This window comes from Schistocerca serialis, chromosome 12 (assembly GCF_023864345.2).
Source record: "Schistocerca serialis cubense isolate TAMUIC-IGC-003099 chromosome 12, iqSchSeri2.2, whole genome shotgun sequence".
In the NCBI taxonomy this organism is placed as follows: domain Eukaryota; kingdom Metazoa; phylum Arthropoda; class Insecta; order Orthoptera; family Acrididae; genus Schistocerca; species Schistocerca serialis.
This window is the reverse complement of record NC_064649.1, coordinates 10,559,150-10,577,923: the sequence shown is the minus strand read 5'-3', so window position 1 is coordinate 10,577,923 and position 18,774 is coordinate 10,559,150. Positions and strand designations below refer to the sequence as shown.

The following is an 18,774-nucleotide window of genomic DNA, read 5'->3' as shown; positions in this document are numbered from 1 at the left end:
ACACATTGTTGTGTACACAGAGAACATAAGATACCAGACAAAAATGCTGCAACTTAAAAGATTGTTACTCATTCCTTGACATGGCTGCAAGATTTGGGCCATTTTGTTATATGACCAAGAATTCAGTGCTTTGTAACACTAAGATATGGTTGAGTTTGAAGGATATTCTTGTTTCATGGATAATGACATACTTCTACTCTAAATTCATAACTTGAACTCATTTTTGTAAATTTTGTGACTTAGCTGCTCTTGATACTACGGTCATTCAGTAATTAAAGAGACAATAGGTCTGGGGAAAAAACTGTTTGTAGGGCAAGTCTGGTATTTTTATGGCTTTAACTTGGCATCACTGGGATGAGCCCTAACTAGCTGATGTATCAACATTGTTTTGTTTATAATCTCAAAAATACATTTCAAGATGGTGAGACCACTTGAAACACCACATGAGCTGAACAATGTTCTGTTATTCGTTTTTTTTTTTTTAAAAAAAAGTTCCCCCCCTTGCTGAAGTCGATAAACCAGTGAATATATACTGTAGAATGTCTAAAGTTTATGCTGAAGGTTGTATGAATCATGCAAATTTTTACAAGTGGGTAGAGCAGTTCAAAAGTGGTCGCGACTCAGTGACTGACAATCACCGTTCTGGCCGACCAGTTGCAGTTTCAACTCTCTCACTTGAAAGTCGAATTGATGACAATATTTGTGCTGACCGCCGTGTGACTATGGAAATGGTTGTCGATAAGGTTCAACTTAGTACTGGTACAATTCATAACATTATCTGTAACAAGCTGAAGTATCGCAAAACATGTGCAAGATGCGTCCCAAAGGAGTTGACGTGGCTACACGAGGAAATGAGGTTGGGAGTGTGCACAGAACTAAAGAAATGTTATGAAAGAGAAGGTGAGCACTTCCTCAACAAAATTGTAACTTGTGATGAAAATAGGGTTCACTATGATGAGCCAGAATCAAAAAGACAAAGTGTGGAGTGGAAGCACACCATCTCACCTGTCAAGAAAAAATTCAAAACCTAAGCATCAGCAGGAAAAGTGATGACGACAATGTTAAACAAGGTGGAGCAAGCCACGAGACAGAGACGATGTGGATCTCAGAGGAGAGGTGTGACTCTCCATCAAGACAATGCTTGTCCTCATATTGCTCAACTAACCCGTGAAACTATTGTCAAAATGCGGTAGAAAGTACTGCCTCATCCACCTTACATCCTGATTTAGCACCTAGTGATTTCCATTTGTCTGGTGCACTCAAGGAGGCATTACGTGGCAAGTGGTTCCAGGGCAATGAGGACGTCAAAAAGTTTGCAGTAAATTGGTTCAAACATCAAGATAAAGAGTTCTTTGCAGCCAGAATAAAATAGCTTGTAGCCCATTGGAACAAGTGTATAAATGTTCAAGGTGATTGTGTTGAAAAGTAGAAAAAGTATTGTTTTGTAAAAATAAACGCTTTTTCCTCCAGACCAATCCGTCTCTTTAATTATTGAATGACCCTCGTTGAGGCCTCAAATGTTTTTATAATATTAAGGAACTCCTTTCAAAGGAGTAGAATAGCAACTATCAATAGTACTTAAATTTACCACCACAAAGTTATGACATGAAGTATTTGTTTCAAGAGAATGAATAAATAAATAAATAACTCATTATACTGTTGTTTCCATTCAACAGGTGGTACACTTCCTCCTGACTTTCACTGAGAATAGCAATCTCATCAGTGTATATTATCATTGATACCCATTCACCCTCAATTTTAATCACACTCATAAACCTTTCTTTTATTTCCACGATTGTTTCTTATTGTCAAGATTGAACAGTACGAATGAAAGACTGCATCTTTTTTACACCCATTTTAATCCGAATGCTTCATTCTTGCCCTTCCATTCTTAAGTGTTCCCTCTCGGTTCTTGTACATATTGTATATTATCTGCCTTTCCCCGTAGCTTACTCCTGTTTTTATCGGAGTGTCAGGTATTTCACATTGTCAAACACTTTTTCCAGCTCAACAGACGCTATGAATGTGTCTTAAATTTCCGTTAGTCTCAGTTCTGTTATCAATCCCAACATCAGAACTGCCTCTCTGGTGCCCTTATCTTTCCTGAAGCAAAACTGATCACCGTCTAATAAATCTTCAATTTTCTTCCCCATTCTTTCGTATATTATTCCCGTCAGCAACTCGGATGTGTGGACTGTTAATCTGATAGTGCAGAAGTTTCTTCCCTCACTGTCTTCGGGATTGTGCGGATGATAATTTTTAAAAAGTGCGACGACATGTCTCGAGATTCGTACATTCTACATACTAATTTGAATAGTCACCTGATAGTCACTTCCCCAATGATTTCAGAAATTCCAAAGAAAAGTTGTCTGTCACTTCTGCCTTTTGACTGCAAGTTATCCAAAGCACTGTTAAACTCTGGAGGCCCTATGTGGACTCATGTTTCTCAGTCACACCACCAGACAAGTCCTCCCGCTCAGTGTACTCTTTCCACCTAACCACTCTCTTCTCTGCATTTAAAGCTGGAATTCCCATTGCACTCTTAATGGCGATGCCCTCGCTTTTAATTTCACCAAAGTTTTTTGTATGCTGAACCAGTTTTTTTTATAATCATTTCTTTTTTCAATTTCTTCACATTTTTCCAGCAGCCGTTTCTCATTTTCGTCCTTGCACTTCCTATTTATTACTTTTCTGAGTTACTTATTTTTTTGTAATTTTTATTTTCCACCACTGTTTTGCGCTTTCTTCTTTCGTCGATCGATTGAAGTATATCCTCTATTTCCCCAGGTTCCAGACTTACCGTCTTGTGTTTGTCTGCTCGACTTCTGTGATTGCCCTTTCCTGAGATTTACATTCTTCTTCAGTTGGACTGCCTGTTGTGGTAGTCATTATCACAGTACCTGTAGCCTCAGAGAACTTTAAATGCATCTCATCATTGTTCAGTACTTCAGTATCCCACTTCTTTGTAGATTGATTCTTCTGGAGAAGCCTCTTAAACTTCAGCATTCTCTTCATCATTACTAAATTGTGATCCCAGTGTATATCTGTACTGGGCATATCATACTATCCAGTATGTGATGTGGGAATCTCTGTCTAACCATGATGTAATCCAGCTGCGATCTTTCTGTGTATCCAGGCCTTTTCCAAGTACACTTTCTCCTACTGCAATTTTTGAATTACTGAATTTTGTTGCAGAACTCGGCTAGTCTTTCTACTTTCACATTCCTATTACCAAGCCTATATTCTCTCATAACTATCTTCTGTTTCTTCCAGTTCCAGTTTTCTTCTGTTTCTTCCAATCTTCCAGTCCCCTATGATTATTAGATTATTGTCTCCTTTCTCATACTGAATTACCTCCTGTTCATTGTCCTCGTATACTTCTCCATCTTCCGCTTGTGATCTCAGTTCTCTGTGGCATTGGTTTGCTGTTGATTCTGATGAGAACGACTAAATTCCTGATCTCTTTGCAGTACTCACTCTCTGCCTTACATGAACATCTAAATTTTCATACCTAGTCCAGAGGCTGTCATAAGTTATGTGGCAGGAATACAACTACTAGTCATTTGCTTTCCTTATCTAGTTGCAGATAGAGTGAGGAAAAAATGACTGTCTAAGTGTCTCCATACAAGCCCTAATTTCTCTTAACTTATCTTCACGGTACTTACTGTTGTGTCTAGACAAGACAGCCTAGACACAATGAGAGGAAGCCGAAAGGCACGCGCTACGCTCACGCAGATGGGCGTGAGGTCTGAAACAGGATACGTAATGAATGCTATAAAGAAAAGTACGTAGCTTCTGGAATACTTAACTTTAATCCATCCTTTTGGTACATCTGGAGATTGTGGCGATACAAGTGAGACTCTTTAGATACATGCAATGTTACTAATGGCGCCTTGCTAGGTCGTAGCCATTGACTTAGCTGAAGGCTATTCTAACTATCGGCTCGGCAAAGGAGCGAGGCTTCGTCAGTGTAGTCGCTAGCAAAGTCGTCCGTACAACTGGGGCGAGTGCTAGTCCGTATCTCGAGACCTGCCTTGTGGTGGCGCTCGGTCTGCGATCACACAGTGGCGACACGCGGGTCCGACATGTACTAATGGACCGCGGCCGATTTAAAGCTACCACCTAGCAAGTGTGGTGTCTGGCGGTGACACCACACTTACATAAAGTGTACATTCCCAGCAGCAGAATAGTTCTGCAGCCAACTTCAAATGCTGGTTCTTTAAAGTTTCTCAGTAGTGTTCCTTGAAAAGAACATCTCCTTTCCTCTGAGGTTCCCATTTGAGTTCCTGAAGCATTTTCATAATACTTAAATGTTGTTTGAACCTACCGGTAACAAATCTAGGAGCCTGTCTCTGAATTGTTTCAATGTCTTCCTTTAAACTGACCTGGTGTGGATCCCAAACACTCAAGCAGTACTCAAGAACGGCTCGCACTAGTGTCTTATACATGATCTCCAATACAGATAAAGCACACTTTCCTAAAATTCTCCCAAGAAACCGAAGTTAACCATTCGCCTTCCCTACTACAATCCTTACGTGCTCCTTCCATTTCACAGTACTTTGCAACATTACGCTTAGGTATATAATGCCATTTATAACAACTACAGTATTATGAAAAGGATAGATTGCCACTCAGCATATAGTGGAAATGTTGAGTCACAGACAGGCACAACAAAAAGACTGCTAAACAAGTAGGTTTTCAGCCAAGAAGCCTTCTCCTGAATTAGACAAGAGACACATTCACGCAAATGCGACTCTCACATAGTGTCTAATTCAGAAGAATGGTTTTTGACCAAAAGTTTACTTGTTTAGTAGTCTTTTTGTTGTTCCTGTATGCGGCTCAACATTTCCACTATATGGTGAGTAGCATTCTATTCTTTTCCTAACATTGTCATTATTCCACCCTGGATTTTCCATTGTTTTATTTTTAACAACTCCTACTTACATTAAACTGTTTGATGCTGCTGTTAATGTTACCCTATATTCATCTGACCAGAAATTCATATCTCCTTTCCGTTGTAGTCCAGTGACTCCCACTATTTCAAACTGAGCCTTTGCATTTCCCTTTTCAGATTTTCTAGTTTCCATACCATGTTCAAAGATCTAATAATGCACACTCTGTCTGATAGTTTGTTACCCTTTCATTGTTTATTCAGCCTTTTTCTTGTGGTTACCTCTCCCTTTGGATATGAATGGGGGACTAATCAGTAATCTTTTGCCAATGGAGAGATCATTGTGACTACTTTTCAATTACAGGCCACATGTCTTTGGACACAAATTGTGTGTAACTGTTTATACTTGGAGTCTTCAGGTGCTATTGTGCTGATGATTTTTATTCAAACTTTAAGTAGTGGCTGGGTTTGCACCTGGGATCCAGAATGTTTTGATTACTAGTCAAAGATGCTACCCCTAGACCGTGGGGCTGAAATAAAACCATTGTAAATAGATTGCTTTATCAATTTATAAATGTATACCTGGTTTCACTCAGGCACATGCATCACCTTTGATTCTGGTAACACTTCATTTTTTTTGTTCTCATTTGTAGCCACTTTTAAGAAGTGTATAGTAAGACTGTGTGTGGAGGGTTGATATGGTGGGGCAAATGAGGATAGGAGGAAAAATGGAACAGCTGAAGGCCTATGTTTTTTCTGTAAATATAACAGCTGTAATTAACTGTATTACCCTCAATTTCATGTGTATACACACATTTATTTGTTTAGCATAGTGAATATTTTTAGTGCCACTTTGACGGTCACTGTTGATAGGATATTTTACAAAATGTCAATTTTCGTTGACATTGTTTAACAATTTGAGCCATCTTATCAAATTTGGTACACAAATTTTTCTTCATAAGCTGTAAAATGCAAATGTATAACCAAAACAGGAAATATGAACAAAAGATTACTAACAAATTCCCATTTTTTGCAGGTATTAAAGGTAACTAGCTGGGTCGAATCGCTCCAGCGACTTCTGGGAGATCAGAAACCGTCCATGAGGCTTCGTGGCTGTGCAATAGTGGCATCGCTTGTCGAATCATCCAAGGAAATAGCTGAGAAGGCAAGTTTTTCTGTTTGTTGCCACCGAGAGTGATTATCCGTACTGTATAAAATTCTGAGGCAGAATTTCTGACCCATACTTAGGTTCAGGACAAATGTCGGTACTGGTGACAGATACATAAAAGTGACACAGTACATACATCTTGGAACTTTTAAAAACTGTTTTGGAGAGAAGAGAGGGAGAATTTTATAAAGAAATGACAGGTCACTCAGAACCCTGCATGAGAGTGACCCACTTTTGAGGGTAAGGGGAGACAAATATATGCCCGTCTTTGTCTCTATATGTGTCTGTCGGCAGTAATAATAATTCTCCTAAGAGTATTCTGGGTAGCAAAACTGTGAAAATCTTTATATGAGCATATTCTTGATACATTAGTTATTAACCAGTCTCCAATCTCAACTCTTGATATAAATTGTAGGTAGTACATGTAACTGTGATCATTTATTATGTATCGGACTACAGATATCTGTTCAGAGTGTAGACTTAATTCATGACTGATGTTAAGGCATCTGTTGGTGAATTCTGACAGCTGCATGCTGCCTGAGGACTACCTCAAACAAATAATACAACACAAAATAAATATTTGTACTAATGTGTAATATTAGATTGGTGAATAAGTTTGTAGTTTTTTCCGTGTGTTTAATAAACACACATAACAGAGACTTTAGTCATCAATGATATATTCTCCTTCACTGTTTATAACAGTCTGCCAATGCTGGGGTAACTTTTAATTCTGCGACAGTACAAATCACGTAGTCTTGAGGTGAAGAACTCGTTGAGCCATGTACGGAGTGAAATTTCATCCGGAAAGGAAGTTCCTTGAAGGTTTTTTGGTAGAGACCAGAAAAGGTGAAAATCTGAGGGCGCAAGATCAGATGAATAAGGTGGGTGCATAATGACTCCCCAACCCAACTCCTGATAGTGTTTTTCTTCAGTCTAGCAGAAGACGGGTGGCTGTTATCGTGGAGCAGCATCTTTTCACACCCTCTTGCTGGTCACTGTTCTCAGATTGCGTGTGCGACACATCTCAGTTGTTGACAATAAATGTCAGCAGTGACGGTTACACCTCAGCGAAGCAATTCGTAGCACACGACACTGTCGCTGTTCCTCCAGATGCGTAACATTATCTTATGTGGATGTTTCCAGGTCTTTGTACTGGAAGTAGCTGCTTTATTTGATTCATTCTTTTCCTTATGTGAGCATAAAGACACCATTTCTCATCACCAATAATGGTGCAGGATAGGAATGCTCGGTGTTGTTCACGAGCCAATTGACGACGAGCAACCAGAGATGCACATGTGACCACCTGCTGATTTTTTTTTTGTTTTTAGCTTAGAGCGTACAGTATCTATGACCCAATATTTGAGTCTTCCCCACTGCGTGCCAATGTTGCGCAATGGTGAAATGATCACAGTTCATCACATTTGCCAGTTCTCGAGTACATTGATGTGGATCATCGTGGATTAATGTCTTTAAATGATCCTCATCAAACCTCGAAGTCTTCCTGAACGTGGAGAGTCACTAACGTCAAAACAATCCTCCTTAAAACGAGAAAAACATCTTCTTGCTGTGCTCTGTCCAGTGTGGCATTATCCTCTTATATGGCACAGATGTTTCTGGTTGTCGTCACTGCTGTCACTATTGAACTCAAACAGAAGAATATGCCAGACGTGTTCTGGTTTCTTCACTTGGCACTCCACTTTCTAGCATCCACAGAATCACTTAATATCTCCAAATGACAAAATGACAATATGTAAACTCAAATAGCAACAATGAACTACAGTATGTAAACTCAAATGTCAATAGTGAACTGCAATTAAAAAAAGACCATCTATAAATAAACCCATAGCAATCGGAATACCAAATGTAAAACAAAAACATTATGAACTTACGGACCAACCTAATATTATATGATGCACCTGCATATTATTTAAATGGTGGAAGTCTTAACTCTTTGGAGACAGGCCACTTAGAAGAATAAAGGGTCTACACTTCATTCATCATAAGAATAAACCTGATGTAAACAAATACAAGTGTGATGATTGGTCAGCAGCCGTAACTGTCACACACAGGTGTTGTTCCGCTATTAGAAGTAGGTCCAACTTATGTATTAGATATCTTGTCACTATGTCATTCTGAGGTATTTAATGGCCATCAACATTTTTGTTCATCATACTTGAGCTGCATAATTTTTACTTCAAAAATTGTGTACAGTCACAGTCTCTGTAAACACTACTTGTGCTCTGACTGTCTCGCTGTTAATATGTACTGTGAAAATTGAATGACACTGCTTCTGGCTTCATTGTGAAATGTGCATGGAACACCATTCATGTTGAGAAACAAGTTGTTCTTAATGTTTTTCACAAGCCAGCAGAGAAAAATCTGCTCTAACATTTTTTGAGAAACACCATGTAATAAGTAAAAGATCATATTCTAATTATATGTGTGGCGCAATGGTAGCACTGTACAATGAAAATGATGTACGGTTACGGACGACGGTTCGAATCTCGGTGTGGTCTATTATTTTTTTCCAGTTTGAAAACCTAGATCATTTAAATATGAAATTCATCAAATATACATTAATTAACTCATACTCGACCATCATTTTTCAAGAAAAATACACGTCTTCTACTGTCTAATTACATATTGCATGAGAAATTCCAGTTTTCGTTGCCTATATAAATTCGTAATTATCGATATTGTATAAAAGATTGTTAAAGGTTGCTGAAGTTAAGAAAACATTACACAATCAAATGTTTTTGAAGAAAAATGAAAAATCAAATCCTCTTTATTTGAATATGCCCATTGTTTTGTAGGAAAGATGTGGTCTCTCATGAGCAGAATGATAAGTGTCGTAAAAACATAGAAAACAATCATTTGCACAGCGTCGAGTACACTGTACAAATGCCGCATTTTTACAGTTGTCACCGCATCCCTGCTGTCTGAACTCAATAGAACTGATCTAGAACCAAATTAAGGGATTTGTCACAAGAAATGACGAGATATTTAAGCTGTTAAACATACTGTAGCTAATGCATGAAGCTTCAGGTCATTGCCAAACGAGGGCAAAATGCAAAGCAGTGTATCGTGAAATAGGAGGAGGAAATGTGGCCTCTTTGGTGGCTTGAGATTCTGTTGCTGATCGTCTCATTATCAACATAGCAGTACTGAAATGTATTCCCCAGAGTCTGGTGTGGAAGTAGTTCAGAGATTGCCAAATGATTGACTGTAATATTTTCAGTGGCTTCAATATTTAACTATTAAGGGAAATCAGCAGTATGCTTTTATGCCACGCATAGCTCATGCAGAAAAATTAGCAGTGTTAAAGTAAGAAATTTTCATCACTTTTTATTTAATTACAGTACTGGGTTACCTAAGATCTAGCACATGTTATGTTTTCTGTCAGGTCACCTAAGAAGTTTATTGCCTGAGTTTTGCCATACATAATTTCTTTCTGTTTAAAAATTAAATGACATTCAAAGCTGTATTGTTCTCTGCCATCTCTTTTTACTTCCTTACAGCGACTGTGCAGGCTAGTCGGATCACTTGCACGGCCAGTGCTGTCCCAGTTCAATGTGCCAGGAAAGCTGTCGACCTGTACTGTCGCCGAGTTGACATATGCGTAATGCACAGCATAAAATGTATCGTCATTATCTTATTCGACTATACTCGAGACAGCTCGGTTTCTAGTCCGTGTGAAACAAAATCCAATGAGGTTCCAGCAAATGCGGAAGAATAAGTAGTGTAATGTTCATGTGCGGTTTATTCTTATGATGAAAGGGGTATAGGAAACTGGTGATTTATGCCATTATTTAAAGCGTTACTGGCGCATCTGTAATTTATGTGTCTTCGAGAGTGATACATACTAAAAAAGGGCCAAACTTCGAGATTTATTTGTGATATTTACTTTAGTTCATTGATAGATTACAAATTTTAAAATAATGATGACAGAAAGTATAATTATTCTCCCAAGAAGAGAGTGTGAGGTGAGTTACTGAGCAATTTCGTCTTCTCGAGCTTCTGATATTTCTCACTCACTTGACAGATGTGATGCATTTGTAGTGGAACTACAGCAAATTGAGAAACCTAATGAGTACACGGGCAAAATTACTTCAGTGCAATCGTATTTACTCGGCCATTCGCGACAGCAGGCGTTACTTTTACTGGTGTTCCTTTCAAAATAATTCTAGAGATTGAAAACAGAAGACATCCCTAGTCAAGAGGCAGATTAAGAGACGTCTGTAGATTGTTCTCGTACGACACGTGTCCAGTTTTCGAACGACAGGCAAGTCGAGTGTCGAGGAATTGACGGCCCAATCTATACTCGGGCACGGTCTTCTTAAAACAAAGTTGTGACTCAAGCTATGCTCGTGCTCGATCTCAAAAGTGTTAACATAAAGCTAATTACTGACAGATTTATTAATTTATAGGCGCTATGGCGGCCGTGCGGTTGGACCCATCTCGGCCTATCTATCTTTCATCATATCATCTGCTGAGATGTCTCTGAACCACAGTTGAGAAGTGAGTTCGTTCACCATCGTGCTGAAACCGCATTTCCTGACAGAAATTCAGGTGACCGTCTGACTTTGTACACGTCATCCTGTCTACCCTACCGCATATCAGGACAAGCAACTCTGAGACTTTTGTCTATCCCTCAGCAGACGTGGACACATTACACATAAGAATTGAAACCCTCGTAGAACGGAAATGGTACTTTTCTGGATGTCGGTTCCTATTCAAAATATTATGCACTCACCGCTCTCTGCGAGTCTTAGAAGTTTGTAACGGGAATTTCCAAACACCCCATATTCGCAGAAAGCGCTAGGTTCTCTAAATTTCTGTACGTGAAATGAGCAGCTCGAATGTGGGTTTTCATTGTAATTTGACAGGTAGTGGAGACAACATTGCTGGAGGTGCTGATGGCTTTCTCACAACTGGAAGGAGACTACGGAGCGGGCAACACCGAGGAGGGAAAGAAAGTGCGAGCCGTCGCCACGGACGCACTCAAGACCATCGAGAACTGGGGCCTCATCAGGAAGCCCGTCAGCGAGAGGGACGTGGGAGGCGAACCCCCGGAAGAAGACGACTGAGTGGGCTGTGATACCGACAGGGTTGCTACTGATCTGACTCTGTCGCTACAGATTCTTTTGACATTGAGGATGCAAATAATAATAATATTGTAGTCACAGAAGTTGAAGGCAAATAGAAGACACACAGCAGACTGACAAATTGAGTTATGTAGAAATGTCCACTTCATTTCCACATGGGACATACAATAGAATATTCCACTGTTGTTGTTTTTGTTGTTATTCATAACCCAGAAAGTTGGTTTAATGCAGTACTCCATTCCTGATCACTCGCCTATACTCTTCATTTGAACACAACCACCACATCCTGCTGCATTGACAGTTTATCTGCCTCGTACATTCACATCTAGGCCTTCCTTCAACTACGAGTGGTAGTCATAAAGTTATTGTCGATAACTGTTCACAGAGTCATCGTAAAGTTTTAATTATCTCTCAAAAAAAGTTACTGATAAGAAATTAATTTCTTTTTTTGTTTAATTGGAAGTACATATCTGCAGCTCTAGCACACATTGAAATGGCGCAACCCAGTGATAAAGAGGAGATAAGCTGTGCCATTTTATTTTGCACCTCTAGCCGGGTGTTACAGTTCTGTGATACAGGGATTTGAACATGTATGAGGAATGCAGACTGGACCCACAATCAACTGAACAAACAAAGAAATTAATTTGAATGAGGACTCCATCGGAAGTTGCGTGCATCGTGATCACCAAACCTGTATTAATAACAAGAGGTTATTGGTCATTGACATAGAAATCTTTATTTCTGTTGCACTTCTATTTCAATCACTGTCTGACCGTCATCAGTGTTGTTTGCATCAACATACTTGGTATTAAATCCCTGTGGACTCATAAATGCAAGCAGTAAAATTACAGTGTCTGCACATATCAATGAAGAGTACTTGTCAGACCAAAAGGTACAAATGCAACTGGGATAGCTGCTTACGGGGACCTACGAAGGTATGCTCATTGCAATACTTGGATGCAGCAGTGCCCTCTTTAATGATCATTATTATAGAATCTTTTATTAGTAAAATCAGAAGACATAGTGAAATTTAGTATGTAATCCATGCACACAACCGGAACCTTCACTGTAATAATTTCTAGGATTAATAATAGAATCATAAAAATGACAGTGCTCACTCTCTGGCATGTGTTTTCAGGAATCGTGTCCCAACGTATGAGGTATAGTATGAACCAGGCTAGAATATAGTATTGCAACCATTATATTAATGTAATGTTGAAATAATTCCAGCTAAACCGAAAGAATTGTGTTACACTGTTATGCCCTTTGACATTAATTTTTATACTTGCACAGTTCCAAATTCCTGTTTGACAGAGAACGTTTAAAATACAATTTAGGTATAAAAATACACATTGTGTAAAAACTTTTATAAAACCAAATTACAAATTTGTCAGAACTTATATTTAGGTAGAGCTACTGTACACACATCCTTTGGCATTAATTTTGACACTCATATACTTTTGAATGACTTACAAAAACCATGTAGATATAAACATATATACACCATCTAAAAGCTTTTAAAACAAGCATAGAAAATTCTAACAATCATAGTTACGTAAAGTGACGTTGACATCATCTATTTCTGTAAGCCGCTCTTGTTGTTTGAACCTGAAGCATTATTATTCCCTTTTACTGCAATTGAGACTTAATCTGCAATAGAACATTACAGCTTGTTGTTATGAAATGTTTCTTATCCAAACATAAAAGGAGATAAAGGGTAACTGTATCCAGTCCTTCCAAACAGATTTTGTTCTTGCACCTTGTTCTGCTGCCTTGGTATGATATGAGATGAACCATGTGAACTTTATTGCCCATCTGCTGGACTGACGGGTGTAACGTTTTGTAGTCAGCACCACAAGTGATGCAAAGCACTCCCAAAAGTGGGTGTTTTTCATTGACGTCTGCTTGTCGAGCAGTGTACAACACCTTGCCAAGTTTTTACTACAAAATATCTCCATCTCCTCAAGGAGATTGAGATATCTTCCTTTTTCACTCTGGTGCAACTATTTTAATTGTGATGTCACTTCAGGGAGGCCATGGCCAGTAATAGTTAAAAGTGCCACAAAAATAGATTTGTCTGCTATACCTGTTCTATCAAATGCCACATACTCGCAGAACCACACTTCGAGCCTTCTTCCAATTTGCCCAATATAAATGGCATCCCGTGCAGAACACGCCAAGCTGTATAAACTGATTCCTGCAGTTGCTCATATTTATGAATGTTATTAATTACCAGACAACTAAATCTAATGTGCCATTTTCCACTTTTACTGTTAAGGCTCTTGTTGTATGCGTGGATTACATATTACATGTCATTATGTCTTCTATTTTTATTAATAAAACTAACTTACGTAATTCCTTTGGCCCCTATGGGGGCATAGGGCATCCAGGAGAACTCGCCATCCGTCTCTGTCTTTGGCCATTTGCCTCAGTTCTGCCTAGGTCTTGCCAACTCTTTTTGCTTCCCCTCCCAGTTTCCTCTTCCACGTGCCCCTAGGTCTTCCTTGTTCTCTGGGGATTCCATTCCAATGCTTTTTTCTTGATGGACCCATCTGGTTTTCTCAATGTTTGCCCCAACCACCCCCACTTTCTCTCTCGTATCTGGTCTTCTATAGGTACCTAGTTTGTTATTCACCAGAGCTCCTCATTACATATTTTTTCTGGCCACCAGATATTCGTGATGTGTCGGAGACATCTATTTGTGAAGCTTTGTAACTGGGATGTTATCTTTTTATCCATTTTCCAGCTTTCACTGGCATACAGTAGGACAGCCTTCACATTTGTATTAAAAATACAGATTTTTGTTTTGTACCTGATATTTCTGTTTTTCCATATTGGATACAACTGTATGAAGGCAGCATTTGCCTTTTTAATGCAGCTTTTCATGTCATCTCCAGCTCCACCATCATCCTTCACTATACTACCCAGATACAGGAATGAGTTGACAGTCTCCACCCGCAGCTCCCCTATTAACAGTGGCACCTCCATGTTCCCTGAATTTACTCTCATTTCCTTTGTTTTGCCTATATTTATCTCTACACCAGCAGTCTCCGTTTCTTCTTTCACAAATTTCATTTATCTTGCATATCAATCAGCCTTTGAGCTAGTAAAACTATATCATCTGCAAAATCCAAATTCTCCAGATATTCACCGATTCCCCATTGGATTCCTCATCTCCTGCCTACCGTGGCTCTTCTTGTAACTGAGTCTAGAACAAGTAGGAAAAGTGTTGGTGATAAAACGCAACCCTGCCGGACTCCAGTTTTTACTTATGTGGGCTCTGTCATATTTCCCTTGTGGAGTACGCAACATTTGTAGCCACCATATAGATCTTCTGCAGTATACGGCACTTCCGCAACACCTGCCAGAGTACTTTATGTTTCACGGAATCGAAGGCCTTTTGGAAATCAATGAATGCCAGATACGCGGTTGCTTGGAATTCTTTGCTTTGCTCTTAAATAATCCTAAGAGTGTTAATAAGATCAACAGAAGTACGTTGTGCCCTAAAACTGGCCTGTTCTTTATGCAGTCACTTTTTGAGAGACACTTTAATTTTGTTTAAAATAATTCTGATGATGGCCTTACTGGACACTGACAACAATGTAATACTATGCCAGTTGTTAGTCTAACAAATTTCCCTTTTTTGGGAGCTTTACCACCAAACCATTTTTCCGCTCCTTTGGAGATTTCTCTTCAGGCCAAATATGCTTCAGCAATGGATGGAGAATTTTAACAGTACTTTCAATATCGGCTTTTAAGTGCTCCGGTGCTAAGTCATTTAGGCCTGGAGCCTTTGCATACTTCAGGGTTTTCAAAGCAATCCCAAATTCGTCATTTGTGCAGATTCATATCTTCTCCTTTTAGTTTTTGTAATATGTGTTTTTTTGGTGGTGCGGGTTATCAGCCTATGGTCCATGAGTGTCCTGTCACCTCATGGCCCGGACACCTGCCGAGGTTTTATTTCAGGGCCTTACCCCTTAGATAGCTCGTCTTCATCGCGACTACAGAACGATATCCATCGCTTCACAGTAAGGCGTATGTGCATCACCGTTGGCCTGGTTTCCGAGAATCTTCCGCTGTCCACATTAGGGGACTGTGCCTGCTGCCACACAGTCACAGAGAGGAAAAGGAAAGGAGGGGAGAGTATAGGATGGGATATGATATGATAGGACAGGACAGTAGACGGGACTTTGTCTGGATCACCTGTGGAGACCTGTTCGACTTCAGAGGCCCTTCCGGTAGTTAGACTACTGCTGGTATAGCCTTCCACTTCCTTGGATAACACAAACCCCCAGCCCACACGGACAGTGTTTCGTTAAGGTGGTGTCTCCCGAGAGAGTTAATTAATAAGATTTTGTAATAATGATGGCAACGAGCATGGTTGCCTAGGTCCTTGTAAGCAGCTAGACCAGTTGCATTTGTCCTCGGGTTGACAAGTACTCTTCATTGATACGTGCAGATATTGTAATGTTACTGCTTGTATCTATGACTCCACAGCGCTTTAATACTAAGAATGGTGATGCAGACAATCCCTCTTTATGTTCCTATTTGTATAGTTTGATAGGTGTAGTATTTTGTAGTGCTGTACGATTATTTTATTCTTGTTTTATCTATAGCACCGAAGTCTGTTATTACGCACTGATTGAAATCAATTTGCAACAGAAATAAAGATTTCTACTTCAATGACCAATGCTGACCCTTCTTTTGTTATTAATAAAGAAATTAATAATATGAATATAATAGAGGGAAACATTCCACATGGGAAAAATATATATAGAAAACAAAGATGCTGTAACGTACCAAATGAAAGCGTTGGTATGTTGATAGAGTGTGTGTGTGTTTTTTATTGTCTCTGCCAACATACCAACGCTTTCATTTGGTAAGTTACAGCATCTTTGTTTTTATAGATATAATAAAGAAATTAATTACGTACCAGAAACTTTACTGAAAATAACTCGTGCCATTATACAGGGTGGTTACAATCAAACTTTCGCTACTCGAGAGGCCCCCCATGAAAAACGAGTGATAGTAGAACAGTGAAATTTTGTGGACACATATGTAAGGACGGGCATAACAGAAATACAAATAAACTATTGAAAGAAACACATTTCCACACGAGAACGAACATTTGTTAATTATGTACCTCATTTACGTTCTGGGCTACAAATGTTGCTCAATGTTTAGTATTTTATCAGTTTCCAGCAACTGTATTCATATTTCTTGAAATAATCAGCATCCAGTTGCAATAAGTAAATAAATAAATAATGTTATTCCTTTATCGGTTGCGGACATGTACTGTCCTTCTTCAAAAGATTATAATTATCACATTATTAGTGAGTAGGTGTCTGCAGCATACTAATGTAGTCGTGCAGATCGTAGCGCTTGTGCAATACGGTATAAGAAAAAACCAAACGACATGTGCGCAAATTGTGCCAGTTAAAGTAATAAAGTTACTCAGTGTGATGACCACCTTCATCTGTGACAGACTGGAACAAGACTAGAAATACAATTTCACAATTCTTCACAGCACTTTTCAAACGGTGGGCCACGAGCATTTCAACTGTCGTGGTGACACAGTTCGTGCACTACTAGAAGACTGTACATTGTACCCGGCATTCTCAGGAACTTCTTCAGCAGTATGCGGTGCAGTCGGCTGGCAGCCTCTCCCGCGAGCAATTCTCAAATCGCTAGTTAATTCAAACTCCCAGATCATTGCAGAAAGAGGACCTCTCCACATTTCCCGAATGTGTTGATAAGTAGCACTATTACTCTTGTTTTGATGAAACAGCTGAATGAGTAAATTCCTGATCATCTTGTCCAGCTCCACGTCGACTGCCCGCAACTGTGATGCTCACTGATGCTCGTGTTTTGACCCTCTGATACCGTACCAGTGCCCGTGTCTAACGGCAAGTCGTGACACTGCCACTACTAATAAAGCAAAACCTGCACCACCCAGTGTGAACATTATTCCTAAAAAATTACGCACCAGTACCGTAAATAGTTTTCCGTCTTCCGTCTACGGTGATGCGAATAGCAAAGGTTTAATTATGACCACTCTGTACGGGCACCCAACCGTTTCCTCTATTTGATTTGTTACATTGTCTTTAGGCATTTTTTCCTGATTGATGTCCTGCAGGCTTTTTTCAGCTAGCAGACACCTCATATCATTAACTATCTGACTGTATTTCTGATCACTCCTGCCTCCCGCCTAAAGCTGCTGTATTAATAATTTTTATAATTTGTAACTAGTTTCAATCTCAAATTCTCTTCAGGTCGACAGACTGAGGTAACGTGTAATGACGGTACATTTACGGGTCTGTTTGGGAGGCAGCAGAAAGCTTTTCACAACTGTGAAAGGGCTAGTTTCAATTAATTACACCCACTGCTTAAATCCAAGTTTTCCTCACTGTTATTCTGCTGTGCATTTAAAATCTGTATAAGGTTGCCTGCACAGAACGTTCCACGAGAGAGGTGGTGCAGTGGTAAGACATGTGACTCGTTCGGGAGGACGGCGGTTCGGATCTCCTTCTTCTCCTCCAATTTACGATTTCCGTGGTGTCCGTAAATTTGCTTGAGGTAGTTCTCGGGATGGGTACTCTGCAGAAAACGTGGACAATATTCTTTCCTTTTTTTCCCCAATCTGAGAATGTTCTCTGTGCTCACGATCGACAGGATATTAAACCCTCATTTACTCTCTGTTGCCGTTTTATCTCACACACTCGCTAGGAACTCGTTGTGTTACTTACTGGTTGGTGCCTTCTGGAGCTAAATGCCTAAAACTTCAGTGCACTCAGTAGTAAAAAATATTACAAAAAATGGTGTTTCATCTCCTAGTTCCTAATTTGATGAGTTTACACTGTTTATGTACTTAAGAGATTCCTTAATAAAATGAAATATTTATTCCAGTAAAACACGTTTCTTACCTCAATAGAAAGACTGTGATCTTTTCTGACGTGCCAATAATGTATTTATTAACGTCAATATTTCATTTAATTAGTAGTACTTTTTGTCTTTAATTAATTTACTTTTGTGTAATATTTGTTGTTTTTAATATTTTTTTGAATTAACCATTATAACAGTTTGTTACCACACATTTTATGCCATTTCAATTTATAACCACATCTGTAAATAGTTTGCTGTAAAATGTGAGGAATATTTTAACTAAAATTAATGTTATGTGAGATTATAAAATCACAGAAAGTATAAATAGACATTATAAAGTTACAACTTACCAGATACATATTCTGTCAATCATATGGTCTTCGTAAGCCTTTAACACATCGGTTCGAGGTTATTTTGTCATTTATTTAAACATTAGTTTATATCGAAGTGAAAGCATATCGTGTTTTCTGTGGTTTGTTTTATTTCTGACAAAGTTTCATTGTTACATAACATTCACAATCCACATATTGCTATAGTACAGTTTGTGTCTTTCATAGACAGTAGTAGCAGCATTCTCTTTCCAGTGCATGTTGGACTAAATTGATCACATGTTGCTTCACCACAGATGTTGTTTTTTTGTGTCCAAATCAAACAATGTATTGCTATTTCGAGCATTGTAAATGACAATAAATTTTTGTAGTAACCCCGTGTCCTGACCATGACACACA

At 39.0% G+C, this 18,774-nt stretch overlaps 1 protein-coding gene across 2 annotated transcripts in view; it reads left to right on the top strand.

Annotated features, from left to right (window-relative positions):
- LOC126428145 (protein unc-45 homolog B) overlaps nt 1–11,949 on the top strand; it is a 99,473-nt gene extending 87,524 nt beyond the window's left edge. Inside the window, exons 15-16 of one of the 2 annotated variants that reach the window (XM_050090054.1) lie at nt 5,928–6,056; nt 10,946–11,949. In XM_050090054.1, coding sequence (XP_049946011.1) covers nt 5,928–6,056; nt 10,946–11,146 — 330 coding nt within the window. In that variant the 3' untranslated portion in view covers nt 11,147–11,949. Of the gene's footprint in view, nt 1–5,927; nt 6,061–10,945 lie in introns of both variants that reach the window. The other variant, XM_050090053.1, reaches the window with a different exon arrangement.
- Nucleotides 11,950–18,774: the final 6,825 nt, after the last annotated feature.